Source organism: Tachyglossus aculeatus, chromosome X4, assembly GCF_015852505.1.
Source record: "Tachyglossus aculeatus isolate mTacAcu1 chromosome X4, mTacAcu1.pri, whole genome shotgun sequence".
In the NCBI taxonomy this organism is placed as follows: domain Eukaryota; kingdom Metazoa; phylum Chordata; class Mammalia; order Monotremata; family Tachyglossidae; genus Tachyglossus; species Tachyglossus aculeatus.
Genome location: NC_052098.1, coordinates 8609728 through 8628765, shown reverse-complemented (window position 1 = coordinate 8628765; position 19038 = coordinate 8609728). Strand labels below are relative to the sequence as shown.

The 19038-nt window shown below is 43.8% G+C and overlaps 1 protein-coding gene across 1 annotated transcript in view; it reads left to right on the top strand.

Moving 5' to 3' along the window:
- Nucleotides 1–19038, top strand: part of PCSK5 (proprotein convertase subtilisin/kexin type 5) — a 414129-nt gene that overhangs the window by 92045 nt on the left and 303046 nt on the right. Inside the window, exon 4 of the mRNA XM_038769509.1 lies at nucleotides 15191–15334. Coding sequence (XP_038625437.1) covers nucleotides 15191–15334 — 144 coding nt within the window. The remainder of the gene's footprint in view (nucleotides 1–15190; nucleotides 15335–19038) is intronic.

Genomic DNA, 19038 nt, shown 5'->3' with positions numbered 1-19038 from the left:
GCTTACAGTCTCCGTTGTAGGATTCAGTTCCAGGACCCTCATGATGATGATGATGATGATGATGATGATGATGATTGTATTTGTTAAGTGCTTCCTATGTGCCAAGCACTGTTCTAAGCACTGGGGTAGATACAAGGTAATCAGATTGTCCCACATGGGGCTCAGTCTTAATCCCCATTTTACAGATGAGGTAACTAAGGTGCAGAGAAGTTAAGTGACTTGCACAGAGAAGTTAAGTGACTTGCCCAAAGTCACATAGTTGATAAGTGGCGGAGCCGGGATTAGAACCCATGACCTCTGACTCCCAAGCCCAGACTCTTTCCACTAAGCCATGCTGCTTCTCATTCCCTCACACTGTCTCTTCTTCATTAGAAATCACGTTGCCTTTAAGGGCCAAAGAGAAAATGCATGTCAAGTACCATGTGGAGGTAATTGTTATGCTTCCTTCCACAAAGCAGAACAGGGGCACAGGCTCTTTTGACTGGCTGGGAGTAAAGCTGCTTCAGTCTCCCAGAATCAGATTGCTACAGTGCTCTGGGAAAGCCGAGCTCAACATCGTTAATTGATGATATTCTTTTTGAAGAAAAGGACTAGTTTAGAGGAACTAGTCAGTCAGTGGTACTTGTTGAGCACTTAGTGTGTGGAGAGCACTTTAGTAAGAGGTTGGGGCATTACAATATAACAGAACCATTCCCTGCCCACAACGAGCTTATGGTCTAGAGGGAATCAGTCTAGTTGAGAGAACCAGTAACAACTAGAGTACTTGGAGACAATCTGTTTTTCTTGAGTGAAGAGGGTTTGAATTTGAGGAATGTTTTTTCCTCTATCACTCTTCCTAATTGAGGAGCTCACAGGGTGGCCCAAACCACTGGTCGAGCTTGGTTTTGTTACCATGCCAAGCCCTAGGGTAAGACCCAGGTTGTCTCAAACTCAAACACACATTTAATGTTTCTCCCACAGTCTAATGGGAAAAGCAAACCTGTGGCTCCACATTTCATCTCTCTTTGACCACACCAGGGTCTGCTTAATGGAGCCCACAGGGTGGATATGATTTTACAAAGTGCACATCTTACTCAACCTGTGTAATCTCCAATCCTGAGCAACCTGAGTCTGCCTGGAGTCTCCTGGTACCCGCAGGCCGTGTGGGAGGATGGTGTAAAAATGATGCAGTGGAATCTGTAGATAGGAAGAGTTTCTCCACCTCCTGCCTCCCCTGGGCCCTCCATCCCCAGCAAAATATCAGGATGCCGAACGAAGCCCATGATTTCAAATAAGGGTGTTCACAATTATAAGAGTTAGTTGTAGATGACACCTGTCAACGCTTCCTACCAGAGTTATAATCGTAATGTCTAATGACTTTGTCTTTTGAATTATTGGCCGGTTCGGTATTTCATATGAGCTGAGAAAAAGCTAACTCATTTTTCCCCCTTCCTCCTCTTGTAAGCTAAATCTTCAACTGCAGCAAAAGTCCAAAGGGGCCCAGGCTAATTTAGGACTAATAGTATTGGGGAGGTGCTTGACTTGGTTGAGAGGAGACACCAGCAACACTCCAAATAACCAGGCTCCCAGACACACGTGACGTGAACACACGCTACACCAGCACGTAGCATGATGAGAGAATGTCACACACCTGGCATTTTGTGGAGGTCTGCTTGACTCAGCGCAGCCTTGAGTGTTTTTCCAGGCTGTGACAAAGGGAGGCTTGGGGCCTCAAATTACAGGGGAACATAAGCATCTAGGACCGTATCAGAATCGCACAGGCGACAGGTAAGCTGGAAACCATGTTCATCAGGGTAGTACCGGACCTCTGGACACCCTATCTTTGGCCCATGAATTGGCACCTATATCTCTGCCATGTAGATCTATGCTAAGGCATCTTGACTTTCAGTATGGTTTGGTGGAAGTGATACTGAGGCTGATAGAACACCTTGTACAGTACAAACATTCTTAGAATGTCTGTCAGGGGTCGGCCATTATTTTTTGCTCCCAGTCCACGTACTACATTTTGTAAATGGCCGTGAGCCAGCCCGTAGTGAGTTCATTCATTCAATCGTATTTATTGAGTGCTTACTGTGTGCAGAGCACTGTACTAAATGCTTGGAAAGTACAATTCGGCAACAAATAGAGACAATCCCTACCCAACAACGGGCTCACAGTCTAGAAGTGGGAAGAGAGGAGGAGACTGATCAGCAGTAGTGTAGCCACTTCCATTTGTTGTGGTTCATTCCTGAGTTCGAGGGAGCTGTAGATACAGTCGGTAATGCCCAATACCTAGCTAGTCTCGGTCACGGCTCACCAGGAAGGAAGTACCTGCATCCATGGTTGAAACAGACTGAGTCAGCAGCGGCCTCAGGCAGAAGGACCTGACTCAAATCCAGCCTGATTCCAACCTACTCTTGATCTGTACGGTAAATGTTTCAAGCCACAGATTATGTAAAAAGTCTTTCTGAGCATGTGCAGGGGAATGACACTTTGCTGCCCCCTAGTGGTGGGCTCCTCTACTAAACTCCCTGCACTTCTCCCAGATTCTTAAAATGAATTCAGTATAGAACTAAAATTCGGACCCTGTAAATGAGCCCTAGATATCAACCTCTGATTCAACCTCGCCTAAACTCTGATCCACACCTGAGACCCTGACCCACTCCCGAGACTCCAGAGGTTGAAAAATACCAATCTGTCTGGGTGCTGAGTGGGCAGGCTACTTGAAAGCCTTATGGGTTTAACATCAGTGGCAGGCTGAGCCTCCGGGTCTCCAAGCAGGCCCCAGTGGCCAGAATTCACATTTCCCGGCCTCTTGAGTTTTTCTTGCTTTTCTCCCACCACCCTGGCTTGCTACCAATGAAGATGAAGATGGAGTATGGCCAAGGAGCTCAACAGCTAGCTGGCAGTCAGTAAACAAGGCCCATTGTGAATCACTGCAAAAAAAGTTAGCGGGAACTCTAGATTTAGGATTCTCATAGGGAGAATCCTATGAGAAGTTCCTCTTTCACTGCATCCACTTTACATATTTACTGTTGTTTCCCTGACTTTGGTGGGACTGTTGAATATTTGTTTGGTAATTCTATTGTCTTCAGTTTCGATTGTCTTCTTCTTGAGATTAGGGACCCTCTCCTACACCCTCCTGGTAATTTTCCCAGAGCCTAGGTGAGATGGACATGTATGTTGGTATAGTGTGTGTGGATGCAGACAGTTTCCTTGAAGATGTGTAATCAAACAATTTATTGGTGATATTTTATGGGGTGCTTAACTGTGCTCTAGGTGCTGGACTAAGCACTTGGCAGAGTGCAGTGCAACAGAGTTGGTAGACATGTTTCCTGCCCACAAAGAGCTTAGAGTCTAGAGGAGACAGACATATAAACTACATCTATGTATCTATCTATCTATCTATCTATCTATCTATATATATGTGTGTGTGTGTGTGTACATATATATACACACCATTTAAATATATGCATTATTATATTTATATAAATAGTGTATATTTATGCATATGTACAATTTAAATATGGCATTTGTTAAGCACTTACTATGTGCCAGGCACTGTGCTAAGCACTAGGGTAGATACACGTTAATCAGGTTGGGCAAAACCCATGTCCCATATGTGGCTCACAGTCTTAATACCCATTTTACAGATGAGGTAACTGAGGCACAGAGAAGTTAAGTGACTTGCCTAAGGTCACACAGCACACACGTGGCAGAGTCAGGATTAGAACCCACATCCTTCTGACTCCCAGACATGTGCTCTATCCACTAGGCCATGTTGCTTCTCTCTCTCTCTCTCTCTCAGTATATTTGCCATTTAAATAGGTATCTATATGCATATATATATATATATATATATATATATATATGTGTGTGTATATATATATATTTTTAATTGGTATTTGTTAGGCACTTACTATGTCCCAGGCATTGTACTAAGATCTGGGGTAGATACAAGATAATAGGTTGGACACAATCCCTGTCCCATATGGGGCTCACAGTCTTAATTCCCATTTTACAGATGAAGTAACTGAGGCACAGTTATCTTGAAATATATACATATCTTTAAATACCTACATATCTTTCAATTCTGTGCATATCTTTAAACATCTGGCATGGGCAGTGGGAATGGGAGTCAATAAAGATGGAGAAATAATGTTGCCAGGTGGAGGACAGAGCAGAGTCAAAGCAGGTGTGGATGAAATTGAGATAGATGATGTCGATCTGGTGTCTAGATTTCTGCCAGGAGCACTCTGCAGCTCATGCACAGGAGTGGACGAGGCATACTGTAGAAGTGATCCAGGATGGTGGGTTTGTGATATGAGATCAGCAGAGGGACAGGGGAGCTAGCGAGCTGAGTTCAGTGAAGAGGATGGTGTGTGGGTCTTAACCTTGAACCCTAAAAGTAGCAGGTGCATTAGCTAAGATGTAACAGAGCTCTTTGTCTTCTTTATATTTTAAAGTATACTTGTTGAGCGCTCTGTGTGGTAGGCATCATACAATATACAGTTTTTAAACAATCAGGGTTGCACTCACACCTTCAACATTTTTTTGTCCTTTCAAAATGGCCTGAATTCCTTGGCTCCCAATCCTTTGAATTTTACAGCTGAAATGCCTTGGAAATGTTGCCTTTAATGTGAAATGCAGCCTTTCCCATTTATTGTGTCTCAACTGTACTGGGTTTGGGAATTCTGCTTTACCCAAGTTTAAAAACTGCACCTGGACATGCCAGTAACATTCTGTTACCCAATGGAACTGATTATCTTCTAGGCAAGCATCCTGATGACTGCAGTAGGGCTTGGCATTAAAAAAAAGCACATGAATTATCTTAGGAGCTGTTGGAGTTTTGAGACAACAGCATAAGTTTTACATATTTATACAAAACATCTTAATGGATCCCCAGCTAGATTATGCAGTCAAAAGGATTAAGAAATCCAGACCATGCAGAATGGTCCAGGCATGTGGTGGGAATGGGAGAGAAAGGAAAAAGCAAATGGAGAGAATGAGGGTGAGAAGCCCATGAGTCCTGCAGAGACTCCTAGAGGCCCTCATCTGAAAGCCAAACGCAGACAGATTTGTATCAGTCTCTTCGATCATGAGGAATGGTAGGAGTTTAGAGATGACATCACCTTTTCAGGGCCCAGAGGGTTGAACTTGGGGTGGGTGGTGAGTTGCTTGATGGTTTTCTGGTCTGGAAAGATAAGTTATTTTAGGGGAGTCAGTCAATCAACAAGTATTTATCATGTGTCCCCACAGTTCATAGACCCAGGCTCTTGCTTTCAAGGAGTTCACAGTCTAATATCAGTGACAAGAGAGACAAAACATCAATCTCCAAATGCAACACAACCAGATGCAATCAGGCTTTTTTTCTTGCTCAACTGTGAACATTGAGGAATGGGTCAATGATTGTGCTAGTGAATTGAAGAGGAGCTGGAGCTTTGAGGTAATCAACGGCATTCATTAAGCGCTTACTATGTGCCGAGCACTTTACTGAACACTTGAGAGAGTACAGTACAACAGAGTAGGTAGACACATTCCCTGCCCATGAGGAATTTACAGTCTAGGGGGTGCATAGGCAATGCAGAATGGGATGGGGAAATGCAAGATTAATCAGGGAAGGCCTAGACTCCTAGTAAACTGGCACTTGTGAAGCTAAGGAAGATCCACAGAGAGGCTGAGTAAGGAGTCACAGATACTCCGATTTATGGGCGAGGGAAAGTTATTTGTTTTCCAAATGTGCAAAGGATTTTATTTTGCTCTTGTTAATATGTGGAAATTCTTGAGCTCTTAGCAGTGCCTTCTGGTTTTCACTGTACATGCCTCTAGAGGTGTTCGCTAAACCAATGAAGCCTGGGGTCTACTTCCTATAAAAACAATGAATCTCCAGTGACTCCAATCTGATTCCTAGCCAGAGCAGAGTGTGTCTAGCCCATCTCCAAACCAGTGAAGTGGGTAGAATATCCCTTGGCTACCAAGATCCTGCAATGAGAGCCCCTCAAGGATACCTGGATGTCACTTTGGAAAATCTAACCACTCAATTAGGATGACCATTTATTCCAAATTAGGCAGGAAAAGCTTGATTTGGGGGCTTTCCCACCTGTCCATCCAGTTGCTGGTGAATGCCAGCAAAATCTCATCCAGGAGCTCCAGAACTCGTGGCCTAGTGGAAAGAGCCTGGGCCTGGGAGTCAGAGGACCTGGGTTCTAATCCCAGCTCTACCATCTACCTACTGGGTGTTCTTGGGCAAATCACTTAACTTCAATGTGCCTCTGTTACCTCATCTGTAGAATGGGGATTAAGACTGTGAGTTCCATGTGGGACAGGGACTGTCTTCAAACTGATGATCTTGTCTCTACCCCAGTGTTTAGTACAGTGCCTGGCTCATAGTAAGTGCTTAACAAATACCATTAAAAAAAAACAAGTGAACAAACTAATAGTGGGTGATTGGTTGCTTTTAACATGCCCTCTGCTCTGCATCCTGTACTGTTTGAGACCAAGGACTCCACATGCTAATGGCAATATCATGATGCTCTGATGTCATGACTTCTGGGATCTTTGGGGTCTTTAAAACATGTTAGAGCTTCTGCACTTATAGTAATGTCAGTTTGGTGCTTTTAACTCCCATTTCATAGGTGAGGAGAGGTGTAACTCTATCCAAGGTATTCCCAGGAATCTAGACAGGGCTGAGCAAATGTAATGGTAAGCTCCTTGAGGGCAGGGATCATGTCTATTAACTCTATTGTATTGTAGGGCATGGGCCTAGGAGTCAGAGGGCCTGGGTTCTGATGGCAGCTTTGCCACTTACCTGCTTTGGGACCTTGGCCAAATCACTTCTCTCGGTCTCAGTATCCTCATGTGTGAAATGGGGATTAATACCTGTTCTCCATCCTACTTTAGATTGTGAGCTCCATGAGGGACAGGGAGTGTGTCCAAACAGATTATCTTGCATTTACCACCATTATTTAGTACAGTGCTTGGAACGTAGCAAGTGCTTAACAAATACTACAATTTACTATTATGATTACTGTCCCAAGCACTTAGCACAGTGTTCTCCACAGAGTAGATGGTCAATAAATCTTATTAATTGATTGGTTTTTCTGCCATTCATTGTGATTTAAGCTTCATTAAAACTTGAAGGCTGGGAAGATTCTTCAGGAGATGCAATCAAAGTTCACGATTTAGGTTTGAGTGAAGTAATTTTCTGGCATCACTGCTCTAAGTCTTATTTTTCCTTTTTTTAAATGGAAATAATAGTAACTCACACTGTCTGACTTCACAGGGACTTTGGAGGAATAAAGTATACACAGCTCTTTGGTCTCTTTGGAAAAGATGCTTTACAACATCAACATTTTTATCGAGTAATATGATTAGAATACACTCCAGTTGTAATGAGTGCTTATGTTTGATGTTCTACTCCTACAACATGGCTAAAAAAACTTTTATCCAGACACTTCTTCGAAGTTTCCATGGTGCATTTGGGAAAATGAAAGTCTGTAAGCCAGATGAGTTCAAAATCCAGATAGCACTGCTCATCCTCTTCATGGAAAAAAAAGGGGAATCATTTCTTCCTCCTCTTGGTGTCCATCCTAGGGGGCTGTAGCAAAGAGAAGAGAGGTAACTTTACTCAGTAATGAGCATGCCAGATTATTCATCAAGGGGACCAAGAGGAGAAGGAGTTCATGCAGACAGAATTTCCTGAACAATATAAACAAAGAAATTACATTTTAGAAAAGAGGGTTGTTTCCTGCTAATGTTCCTCAAAATTATTGAGTAATGCAGCCCAGTTGTCTCTATAATTCATTTTCATGGCACTAGTGATGGAATTGCTTCTCAACTTACAGGCACTTAAAGGATATATTTAACTGGGTATTGTCCTCAAGCAAACACAACCTACTAATTGCACTTCTTGGGGGCAGGAGAGAGAGTAGGGGAAATTGGATTCAAATGAAGCAACATTTGAATTTGTTTTTTCAGTCATTCAACTTTGCCCTGTCCATTTTCAAGCCTTGGGTCTTGCTTCCCCATCCACTTCATGTTTCAGTTTGAACAGCATCTCACTGCAGCTTGAATCACATGCCCCAAACCAGAGAACAGTTGGCGAGTGTTAACTTTGATCAATGCACCATGTTGTTCCAAAACAAACAGACCTCAGCACCCCAGAACACACCACTCCTGCCAGGAGAAACATCCCATCAGCGCTGCAAAGGCAATGACTTCCCTTGTCTTGATGTAACAGCTCTGCTGACCTCTACGGCTAGGAACATTTAACATCCCGGTACAACTGGGTTACCCAATATCCAGAAATGCACGCCCTCTCTTCTTCTTTTTGTCCAATATCTGTGATGGGAAGAGAACAGATAAGTAGTGCGTGTTCTGCCCTAACCTTTGGCCGCAGCCTGCCTGCCTCGTGAAACATCTGGACCCCCCAATACATCTCATCCTGGGCCCTGGGCAGTCAAAAGTCTCAGAGTGAAAATATTTCCATTACCCACAATGCCTGTCCTTCTTTTACACTCAAACCCAACCCCTTCTACCCCTCTTCCTCCCATCCCCATTAACACCAAGAGATACAGTGGCAGCTGGAAAATCTTGAATCAGATCCCCAAGCAGGAAGGAGTTCAGCTTTTAAATCGGGAATGGGTAAGATTTGTTTGGTTTTTAAAGAACTGTTGAAATTCACTGTATGCAGTGAGGGGGAGGGATAGGAGGAAGTAAAATCTTTCCTGTTTTAATCACTGCTCTCGAATCCGTTGTTTGCCTAGTTGACTATCTTTCCTTAGACCACCCAGTCATTCCTTTGACCATTCGGGCTGGATGATTCAGTCCACAAGCATGAGTAACATTGCAGAAATGGAATGATTTCGAATGATATCTGATCTCCTTTTTGTTGGATGGGTTTGTCTTCTGCACAGCAGTGGCTTCTTCCTATTCTTCCTTACACTCTCTCCGATTACTCTATTAAAATACGATTGATTGATTAAAATGCCTATCAGTTGAAGAAATATGGAGTGAGATTTCCATGGCTGTCCTCTAGGTCCAAGGGATTTATAAAGAAGTTACAAAATGGGAACCCTGCCCACAAGGCACTTTACACTCTGAATACAAGAAAAGATCCAGAGAAAAATTTATATTAGTAACCAACCTAAGGATGGATGTAGCAATAGAAATTTTCAACAAGATGGAAACAGGATTAAAGGGCTCTTTCCTACCTTGCAGAAAGAGCATGACCCGGGAAATCAGAAGACCTGGGTTCTAATCCCGACTATGCCACTTGCCTGTTGTGTGACTTTGGACAAGTCACTTCACTTCTCTCTGCTCCAGTTTCCTCATCTGTATAATGGGGGTTAAACACCTTTTCTTCCATGATCCCCATGTAGAACAGGGACTGTGTCCAACCAGATGAACTGGTTATCTACCCTGGTGCTTTTTACAGTGCTTAGCACATTGTGTGTGCTTAACAAATTACCACAGTGATTTATCAATCTAGCAGTGGTATTTATTTAATGCTTAATGTGTGCAGAGCACTGTATTTAGTCCTTGGGAAAGTACCACACAATGCTGGTAGACATAAACCCAGCCCACGAGGAGCTTACAGTTGCATTTATGTTAAATTACCTCTAGGTTTCTTACCATTCTGTCATGGTGCACCTACCCGCTTGACATCACCAACCTGGGGGAGGACTCTAAGCTGTGCCAACTTCTGTCCATTATCTTTTTTGGAAAGGTGACCTGTGCTCTCCTCCACCTGTCATCTACTCCATAGAAAGAAATAGCCCTTCTAGCTTCACTTCCCTACCTTAGGCTCTACTGGATGTATGCTCCTTGGTTGTCTTGGGGTTGGAAGAGGCACTTGAGGTCATTCTTGCAATGGTGATTAGCTATGGAGAGCTAGGATGCTAACCAAACAATACAATTGGCTTTTCAGCATAGCCCCTAAGGCATTTTTTGGATGACACAGCCAAATTTCAGCCTCAGAAAATCCTTCTGTGCCTCCATGCAGTGGCGCTTGCCAGATAAAGAGCTGAGGGGGAAAAATGCATAAAATGTGCTGGGTGGTGTTGGGGGGGAGCTGCTGCACCCAGGCTGCTAATCAGGCCAAAGAATTAGGGGAGCCCCTCTGCTCATTGGGAAATAATGAGGCACAGCTGGAGGGAGTTGGGGAGAGTCAGATAAAAGGAAAGGTTGGACAGATTTAAGGGGGCTGGCCCAGTCATGAAGAAGCCAGCCAATGTTCCTGCCTGCTGAGATAGTTTACTTGAATAATGAACTCTTCGGGCCATGTAGCCCAATCCTCTCCCCTTTCACCTGAACATAGGGATACTCTGGTCCCTGAGAAGTGATTCCCTATGGGTCAAGATAAAGGCTTGCATTGGAGTGAGAGCAGCCTCAAGTTGCAGCGGGGGCTGCCTGGACCAACCACCCTGTCAGTGACTCCGTCCCAGAGATAATAAGACTTACTTTAAAAGATTCATCTGGGTGAGAGTCATGCGGCCAAGTTGGACTCTTTCAGCACTAGTCCCTTCCTTGCAGGGTACTCTTTACCGGAACCGGTTATGGTTGAAACGGTAAAACTTTCTCAGTGTCTTTGCCTCTCACGTTGGACTGTGAGCTCTCACAGGCCTGGGACCAACTTCCCACAGGGCTTTTGACATTGTAGCCGCTTGATGGATGAAAAAAAGGGGTTGGAGCGGAGTGGGGATGTTTATGTCTTTGAAGCTAACTATGCTTCCATGAAGCAAACTTGAAATGGGTATTTGGACATTACAGAAGTAGCATCCATCTAGTTACTCACACACTAAGGCAGCTGGCAAATTTTATCCTAGATCTCTGAATTCCAAAAAGCCCCAAGGAAGTAGGGGGTGGTATAGGGGGAGATGTAAAGGGTGAGAAACATCCTTCTTTCAAACGATTTGTTTAGTTTCAGATTTTGGGTTACATCAAGTTTTCAAAACTTGGGGTCCTCCTGCATAATGCATTTTGCACTCGTATTGAAATATAATACCTTGATTCAATCGTGGTACACGCATCTGGCTATAAATATTTATCCTGCTGTTTTGTAAATATGTGTGGTTTTCGTCCACTCCCCAAACACCAGAAGCTTTTGACTAACTCCTTCTGCAGAAATTGAGCAAGGGTCTACTTAATAGCCCAGTTTTCGTAAGTTGACTTTTAGCAATCTGTCACCCCCAACTCAGTCATTCTTGATGCAGAACATCAACTAATACTCCACAAATGCTCCTTCCTGTCAATGTACATGTTTCAGCCATTATGTTAGCCTCCTTCTTCCTCTGTAGTACAGTGTACAGTCCAAGTTTACTCCTACTAGGGCACCGATTTTTATTCAGGGGGTGATTTGTCCGGCGCTTCTCTTCCTCCTTGGGGGTCAGTGAACTTCATGTTGGGCAAAGAGCCCAACATGAGAAGCAGCATGGCCTAGTGGAAAGAGCATGGGCCTGGGAGTCAAAGGACCTGGGTTCAAATCCCAGCTCTGCCCACCACATGTAGGCTATGTGACCTGTGGTAAATCACTTAACTGCTTTGAGCCTCATTTACTTCATCTATAGAATGGGGACTGTGAGCCCCGTGTGGGAAATGCACTGTGTCCAACCTGATTAGCTTGTATCTACCCTAGTGCTAGTACAGTGCCTGGCACTTAGTAAGCACTTAACAAATACCATTTGAAAAGAAAGAAAGAGCCGTGATAAAATGGGGAGCAATAGGATGAAGGTGGTGATGGGGTGGGGGTGTGTGTTAATAATGGTGGTATTAAGCTCCTATTGGTGCCAGCACTGTCCTAAACACTGGGGTAGATACAATATAATCAGGTAAGACACAGTCCCTATCCAACATAGGACTCACAGTCCAAATAGGAGGGAGAACAGGTATTGAATCCCTGCTTTACAGAGGAGGAAACTGAGGTCCAGAGAAGTTAATTGACTTTCCCAAGGTCACACAGCAGGCAGGTGGCAGAGCAGGGAGTAGAATCCTGGTCCCTGATTCCCAGACCTAGGCTCTTTCCAGTAGGCCAAACTGCATGAATGGTAGTGGCATCAGGAGAGAAAATCCTCAATTTTTACTCTTTCAAATAGGAGCCCTCTCTTACCATGAAAAGTAGAGATTCTGTGAAATTGTATAAAACCTTTTGGGGAATAATAAATCCCTCAAATTGCCCAAAGGTGTAGCACAGCCTTGTTTTAGGAGCAGATAATGCATGTCAGAAAGTGATGAGAGAGGTCTTCACAGATGATTTAAATAATGTGTGAATCCACTTGCATTCTTTGCACCTTTTTAAAGTGCTAAAATAGAGGCGGGAAGTGATAGGAAATTGGTAAAGGCTGTTGACTTGTGAGTGTACATATTGAGTTGTGACTTGTACATATTTACTATTCTCTTCTACATAGTTACTATTATATTTATTTTATTTTGTTAATATGTTTTGTTTTGTTGTCTGTCTCCCCCTTCTAGACTGTGAGCCCGCTGTTGGGTAGGGACCGTCTGTATATGTTGCCAATTTGTACTTCCCAAGCGCTTAGTACAGTGCTCTGCACACAGTGAGCGCTCAATAAATACAAATGAATGAATGAATGAGTGTTTCTATGGAATTCATTTCTGGTTTAGCCAAAGGGATCTATAGAACAGCAACGCTGAGGGCAGTTTTTAAGAGGCAAATTTTGGAGGAACGACAGTAGATTAGAGGGAGGCCAGCAGTGTATAGAAATGCAAGGATACTTAATCTGTTAATCTACTGTATCACGACTCCAATTCAAGAATGATTTGGTGTTAAAATGAAATTCTCTCTCTTCAAAAGTTCCCAGTGCTTCCCTTATACTCCCATTTTCATTTTCAAACTATCCCTCTGGTCCCTGACCCACTATTGCTTCCCTCTCCAACCTCAGCAGGGTTTTTTCCATCTGATTCTCCATCCGCAAACAATCCATTGAGCCCATTTCCAGTGTGGCCTAATGAATAGCGAATGGGTCTGGGAGTCAGAAGGACCTGGGTTCTCATTCTGGCTCTACCACTTGTCTGCCGTATGACCTTGGGCAAGTCACTTAACTTCTCTACATCTCAGTTACCTCATCTGTAAAAGGGGGATTAAAACTGTTAGCCCCATGTAAGACATGGACTGTGTCCTGCCACCGTGCTTAGTACAGTGGCTGGCACGTAGTAAACGTAGAAAATACCACAATTATTATTAGTATTATTATTATTATTACTGGGTGTATTTTACAGATGAAGAAACTGAGGCCCAGAGAAGCTAAGTGACTTGCCCAAGGCTACGCAGAAGCCAAGTGGTGGAGTTGGAATTAGAACTCAAGTCCTCTGGCTCCCAGGCCTGTGCTCTTTCCATTAGGCCACACCGCTTCTCTGCAATAACTGGTTTTATTTCTGGGAATCTTATCCTTCCAGTAGGTTTGGCTTTTCCCCTTGTGTAAAAAACTTTGGCTGGCAGGCAACATAATGTGATAACATCATTCAGGATGCCATTTTGGCAGAAGGCCTCCCAAATCCTCCTGAACCTAGGAGCTTTCCTTAGGGGATCCCTGATGTCCCACCTCCAACCACCAACCGAGTGCTCCAGAGCCGCTTCGTTCCCCTCCCAGGTCTTTTAACCCGACTACCACTTCTGGGTTGTGGAACTCGATATTAGAAGCCATAACGGAGGGAGGCTTTAGTTTGAAAACATAAATGCCAGACAAAAAGTTGTGCAGTACAGAATCCTTACCAGATACGTGACCACGCAGCTGAAAACCAGCCTGTCCGGTTTGAAACTGGGAGACTGTTCATTCATTCAGTCGTGTTGAGCGCTTAATGTGTGCAGAGCACTGTACTAAGCGCTTGGTCATGCATGAAGACAAGTGAAAATGTTTGTTCATGGTCACTATTCAGACTTTGCCTCCTGTTTCCTCTAAGGCCTCAGCGTTTCTCGTAGATTAATAACTGTCTCTTTCTAATGCCTTAGCATAAGTGAAAGTCTTGGAAGAGATAAGATATTGGAAGAAGCTTCCATTTCACTTTCATTCATTCATTCATTCAGTCGTATTTATTGAGTGCTTACTGTATGCAGAGCACTGTACTAAGCGCTTGGGAAGTACAAGTTGGCAACTTGACTGCTATGTTTTCCCCCCAGCCTATCTTGCTATTTGTTAATGAAGACATTGATCTGCTGTACCCATTGTTCTCTACTCCCACTGTTCAAATCAATCTGCTTATCCTCTGCTAATTTATTGCATTATGCTTATGAGTCAGTTAATTCCCCATTCCCCCATTCACTAATCTCCATCATCATCATCATCAATCATATTTATTGAGCGCTTACTATGTGCAGAGCACTGTACTAAGCGCTTGGGAAGTACAAATTGGCAACATATAGAGACAGTCCCTACCCAACAGTGGGCTCACAGTCTAAAAGGGGGAGACAGAGAACAAAACCAAACATACTAACAAAATAAAATACATAGAATAGATATGTACAAGTAAAACAAATAAATAAATAAAAAAGTAATAAATATGTACAAACATATATACATATATACAGGTGCTGTGGGGAAGGGAAGGAGGTAAGGCGGGGGATGGAGAGGGGGAGGAGGGGGAGAGGAAGGAAGGGGCTCAGTCTGGGAAGGCCTCCTGGAGGAGGTGAGCTCTCAGTAGGGCCTTGAAGGGAGGAAGAGAGCTAGCTTGGCGGATGGGCAGAAGGAGGGCATTCCAGGCCCGGGGGATGACGTGGGCCGGGGGTCGATGGCGGGACAGGCGAGAACGAGGTACAGTGAGGAGATTAGCGGCGGAGGAGCAGAGGGTGCGGGCTGGGCTGTAGAAGGAGAGAAGGGAGGTGAGGTAGGAGGGGGCAAGGTGATGGAGAGCCTTGAAGCCCAGGGTGAGGAGTTTCTGCCTGATGCGCAGATTGATTGGTAGCCACTGGAGATTTTTGAGGAGGGGAGTAACATGCCCAGAGCGTTTCTGGACAAAGATAACCCGGGCAGCAGCATGAAGTATGGATTGAAGTGGAGAGAGACACGAGGATGGGAGATCAGAGAGAAGGCTGATGCAGTAGTCCAGATGGGGTAGGATGAGAGCTTGAATGAGCAGGGTAGCGGTATGGATGGAGAGGAAAGGGCGGATCTTGGCAATGTTGCGGAGCTGAGACCGGCAGGTTTTGGTGACGGCTTGGATGTCACTGTCCAACACATTATCTCTTTTCTTCCTATAGCACTGCAGCGATAACACTCATCCCTGCCAGTCAGATATGAATATCGAAGGGGCTTGGAAAAGAGGCTACACCGGAAAAAACATTGTGGTCACTATCCTGGATGATGGCATCGAGCGGACCCACCCGGATCTGATGCAAAATTACGTGAGTTTTTAATGTGTTGTGTTCAGACCACTCAGGGGAACTGTGCTCTGATTCTCCTACAGGGAGAAAGGAAGAAAACGAAAGACAGGGGAACTACCCAGTCCGTGAACAAGCTGGTGCTGAAAAATATGCAGAACAATTTTCTTTCATTCATTGCATCGTATTTATTGAGCGCTTATGACATGCAGAACACTGTACAAAGCGCTTGGAAGAGTGCAATCTAAGAGTACATAGGCACATTCTCTGCCCCCAACGAGGAGGCAGCAATATAAAAATCCTATCTTTGTCATTTTTACTTTGTCCTCGTCAAAGTGGTTTAATAATAATACATCCTCACCTCCCCATCACCACCCAGAATCATTTTTAAAGACAATATTATTCTACCTTGATTGTTCTAGTATCAACACACCCATCTTCCTTACTTTCATGAGCATTTTGGAAAATTAATTTACCTACACAATTATCTTCTGAAATTTCATCCATCCCCCAGCTTTCCTAAATCACTTCATAAACTTGCTTTCAGTCTTGTTATTTGGATCTCTGACTTTCTGTACATCCCATGTTGAATTCTGACACATTGGATTTTGGAGGATTGTATCTATTTCTTCTCTGGCCTTAACATTCATGGGATTTAAAATAAATGAACCATGAATAATCTGAGGAATTGCACAGTGAACTGTACCTCTCTCAGTTGATCAATCCATTTATACATTGAAAATAGAGTTGATTGATTCGATTGCACAAATAAGGTGTCACAATTTTAGCCAACTGGAAAAATCTAATTCTTGCTTAAAAACACCTGTTAGACATCAAGCGCTTAGTACAGTGCTCTGCACATAGTAAGCGCTCAATAAATACGATTGATGATGATCAATTCAGGAAGTGGTTTTCCAGATACTACTTGTGATTTCAGAATAATCAAACAAAGCAACTACTCAGTGAAACGTTTAGGAGATATACCCAAATCTCAAAGCCTCTTGGATAGAGTCACAAAACTGGATGCCATAGGAAGGGACCACATTCCCCCTCCCCCACTATTCCCTCCCCTACTTTTCCCTTAAGCAAAATTCCCCATTCTCTGTTCATTCTGCATCAGATAACTGGCATTACTGGTGGGCTCCCTGGGCTGGGCGGTTGTTAGTCTGGGATCATTTGAGATGATGGTGGTAATGGAGGTGGAACTGTGAAGAGATTAATAAGACTGACTTGCTGTGACAACACACCACAAGCTCTCACAGCAATTAACTGCTGCCCTACAGGCTTAGCAGTTATTTGTTCTACAAATTGTTTTCTGTGAGAGTCTTTGGTGAAGCCACAGACCCACCACCACCTTTTCTCTAACATTCTAAATGATTATTACTCACGAAGGACAGGAAATGCTCTCCCAAATTGCCAGTGAATAGGATATTGCCAGCTTGAAAGTATACACTCTTATAATCAGCTCAGAAATTCTGTAAGATCATGATTTGAGAAACAAAAATCACAATATCTCAGATTTACGTTTTGTGGAATATTTTGCTTCAGTCAATCGATCAGCGGTATTTATTGCACTCTTGCAGAGTGCAGAGTTCTGTACTAAGCACTTAGTAGAGTACAGTACAACATTGAGTACTTCATTTATGAAACAGTTCTATATACGCAGGTACATTTCATTTAGAAGCACGCAGTGTCCACCCAAGGTATTCTTAGAATCCTATGAGCATGTTGTCGCTATTTCCACATGTCCCTATCTGAGAAAACTGAGCCACAGGAAAGGCATAAGGTTAACAGAATGATGTGGATACCCATATTCCTGACTCCTAGATGACAATTTAATACCTGCATGTGCTGAACTGAGCTCGTTGTGGGCAGGGAATGTGTTTGCCAACTCTTGTTGAATTGTACTCTCCCAAGCGCTTAGTACAATGCTCTGTATATAGTCAGCGCTCAATAAATACCATTCATTAATTCATTCAATTGTATTTATGGAGCACTGAGTGTGTGCAGAGCACTGTACTAAGCGCTTGGGAGAGTACAGTAAAACAATAAACAGACACATTCCCTGCCCACAATGAGCTGATGATAATAAGACCTGGGGCCACAGACATCCAAGGACATAAAGGGAGCTACACTGGAAAAAACATAATGAATTTAGCTAGTCATACAGTATTAATAAAACGTGAGCAAATAGTATTTTCATTACGTAAAGGAATTTGCACATTACTTTGGAACTGGGGTAACTGCATCTTGTGAGGAAGAGAGTGTGTGGTGATAGCAGTAACAGAGAATGGACAGCATTCTGAGGAGCAGCATGACTAGGTGGAAAGAGCATGGGCCTGGGAGTCAGAGGGCCTGGCTTCTAATCCCGGCTCTGCCTGTTTCTTGCTATGTGACCTTGGGCAAGTCACTTAACTTCTCTGCGTTTCAGTTACATCATCTATAGAATGGGATTTATGACTCCAAGCCCCATGTGGGACAGGGACTACGTCTAACCTGGCTAGTTTCTATGTACCCCAGCGATTAGATCAGTGCTTGACACGTAGTAAGCACTTAACAAATTCCTTCAAAAAGAGCAGGTTGAAGGGAAGACAGTGGGTGAGTCAGGAAAGGTTCTGTAGAGGCCGTGGGATTTCAAGAATTTTTTGAATGACAAAAAGGAGAATGCTTGGCAAGATGGGAGAGTACTAGGAATAGTAGTAATAGTATTTGCCAAGCACTTACTCTGTGCAGAGCACTTTAGGGAAGCAGCATGGCATAGTGGATAGAGTACTGGCCTGGGAGTCAGAAAGTTGTGGGTTCTAATTCCGGCTCTGCCGCTTGGCTGCTGTGTGACCTTGGGCAAGTCACTTCACTTTTCTATGCCTCAGTTACTTCATCAGTAAAATGAGGACTGAGACTGTGAGCCCCATGTGGGACAAGGGACTGTGTCCAATTCAATTTGCTTGTATCCACTCCAGTGCTTAGTACAGTGCCTGGCACATAGTTAGCGCTTAACAAATACCACAGTTATTGAGAAGCAGCATGGCATAATGCATAGAGCATGGGCCTGGAAATCAGAAGTTCATAGGTTCTAATCCAGGCTCCGCCACTTGTCTGTTGTGTGACCTTTGGCAAGTCACTTCACTTCTTTGGACTGCAGTTGCCTCATCTGTTGAATGGGGATTGAGATTATGAGCCCCACATGGGTCAGGGACTGTGTACAACCCGATTTGCTTGTATCTACCCCAGCACTTAGTACAGTGCTTTGTGCTTTTAAAAGCACATAGTAAGCTTTTAAAAAATACCATAAATTTTTTTTCACTGTGCTGAAAAAGTAAACAAGTGGGAATAAGACATGGATCCCATCCCTTGGGGCCTCACAATCTATGAATAAAGACCAAGGAGCGGAATCGAGACAGACACGTTGAGAACAATGAAACAATAAAACATTAAAACAGCATAAGGGACACGGACAAATACACAGTACACAAAATTAAAAACCCAGTAGGGAACTGTGGCTAGAGGAGCAGAATTTCAGGCTGTTCGTGATTCAGAGTCTACAGTGTATCCAAAGCCACAGAAATGGCTACCACAGCCACCTGCCTCCCCAAACTTTTAAGGAGCACGTGCTGCTCTCTTTCCCGGTGAGGTTGTGGAAAGCAGGATGGGAGGGGGGGTCTCCTCAATGGGGCAGATGATTCCCAGAGCAAGCCAGGGGCAGGCAGAGCATTTGCCAGGGGCAGGCA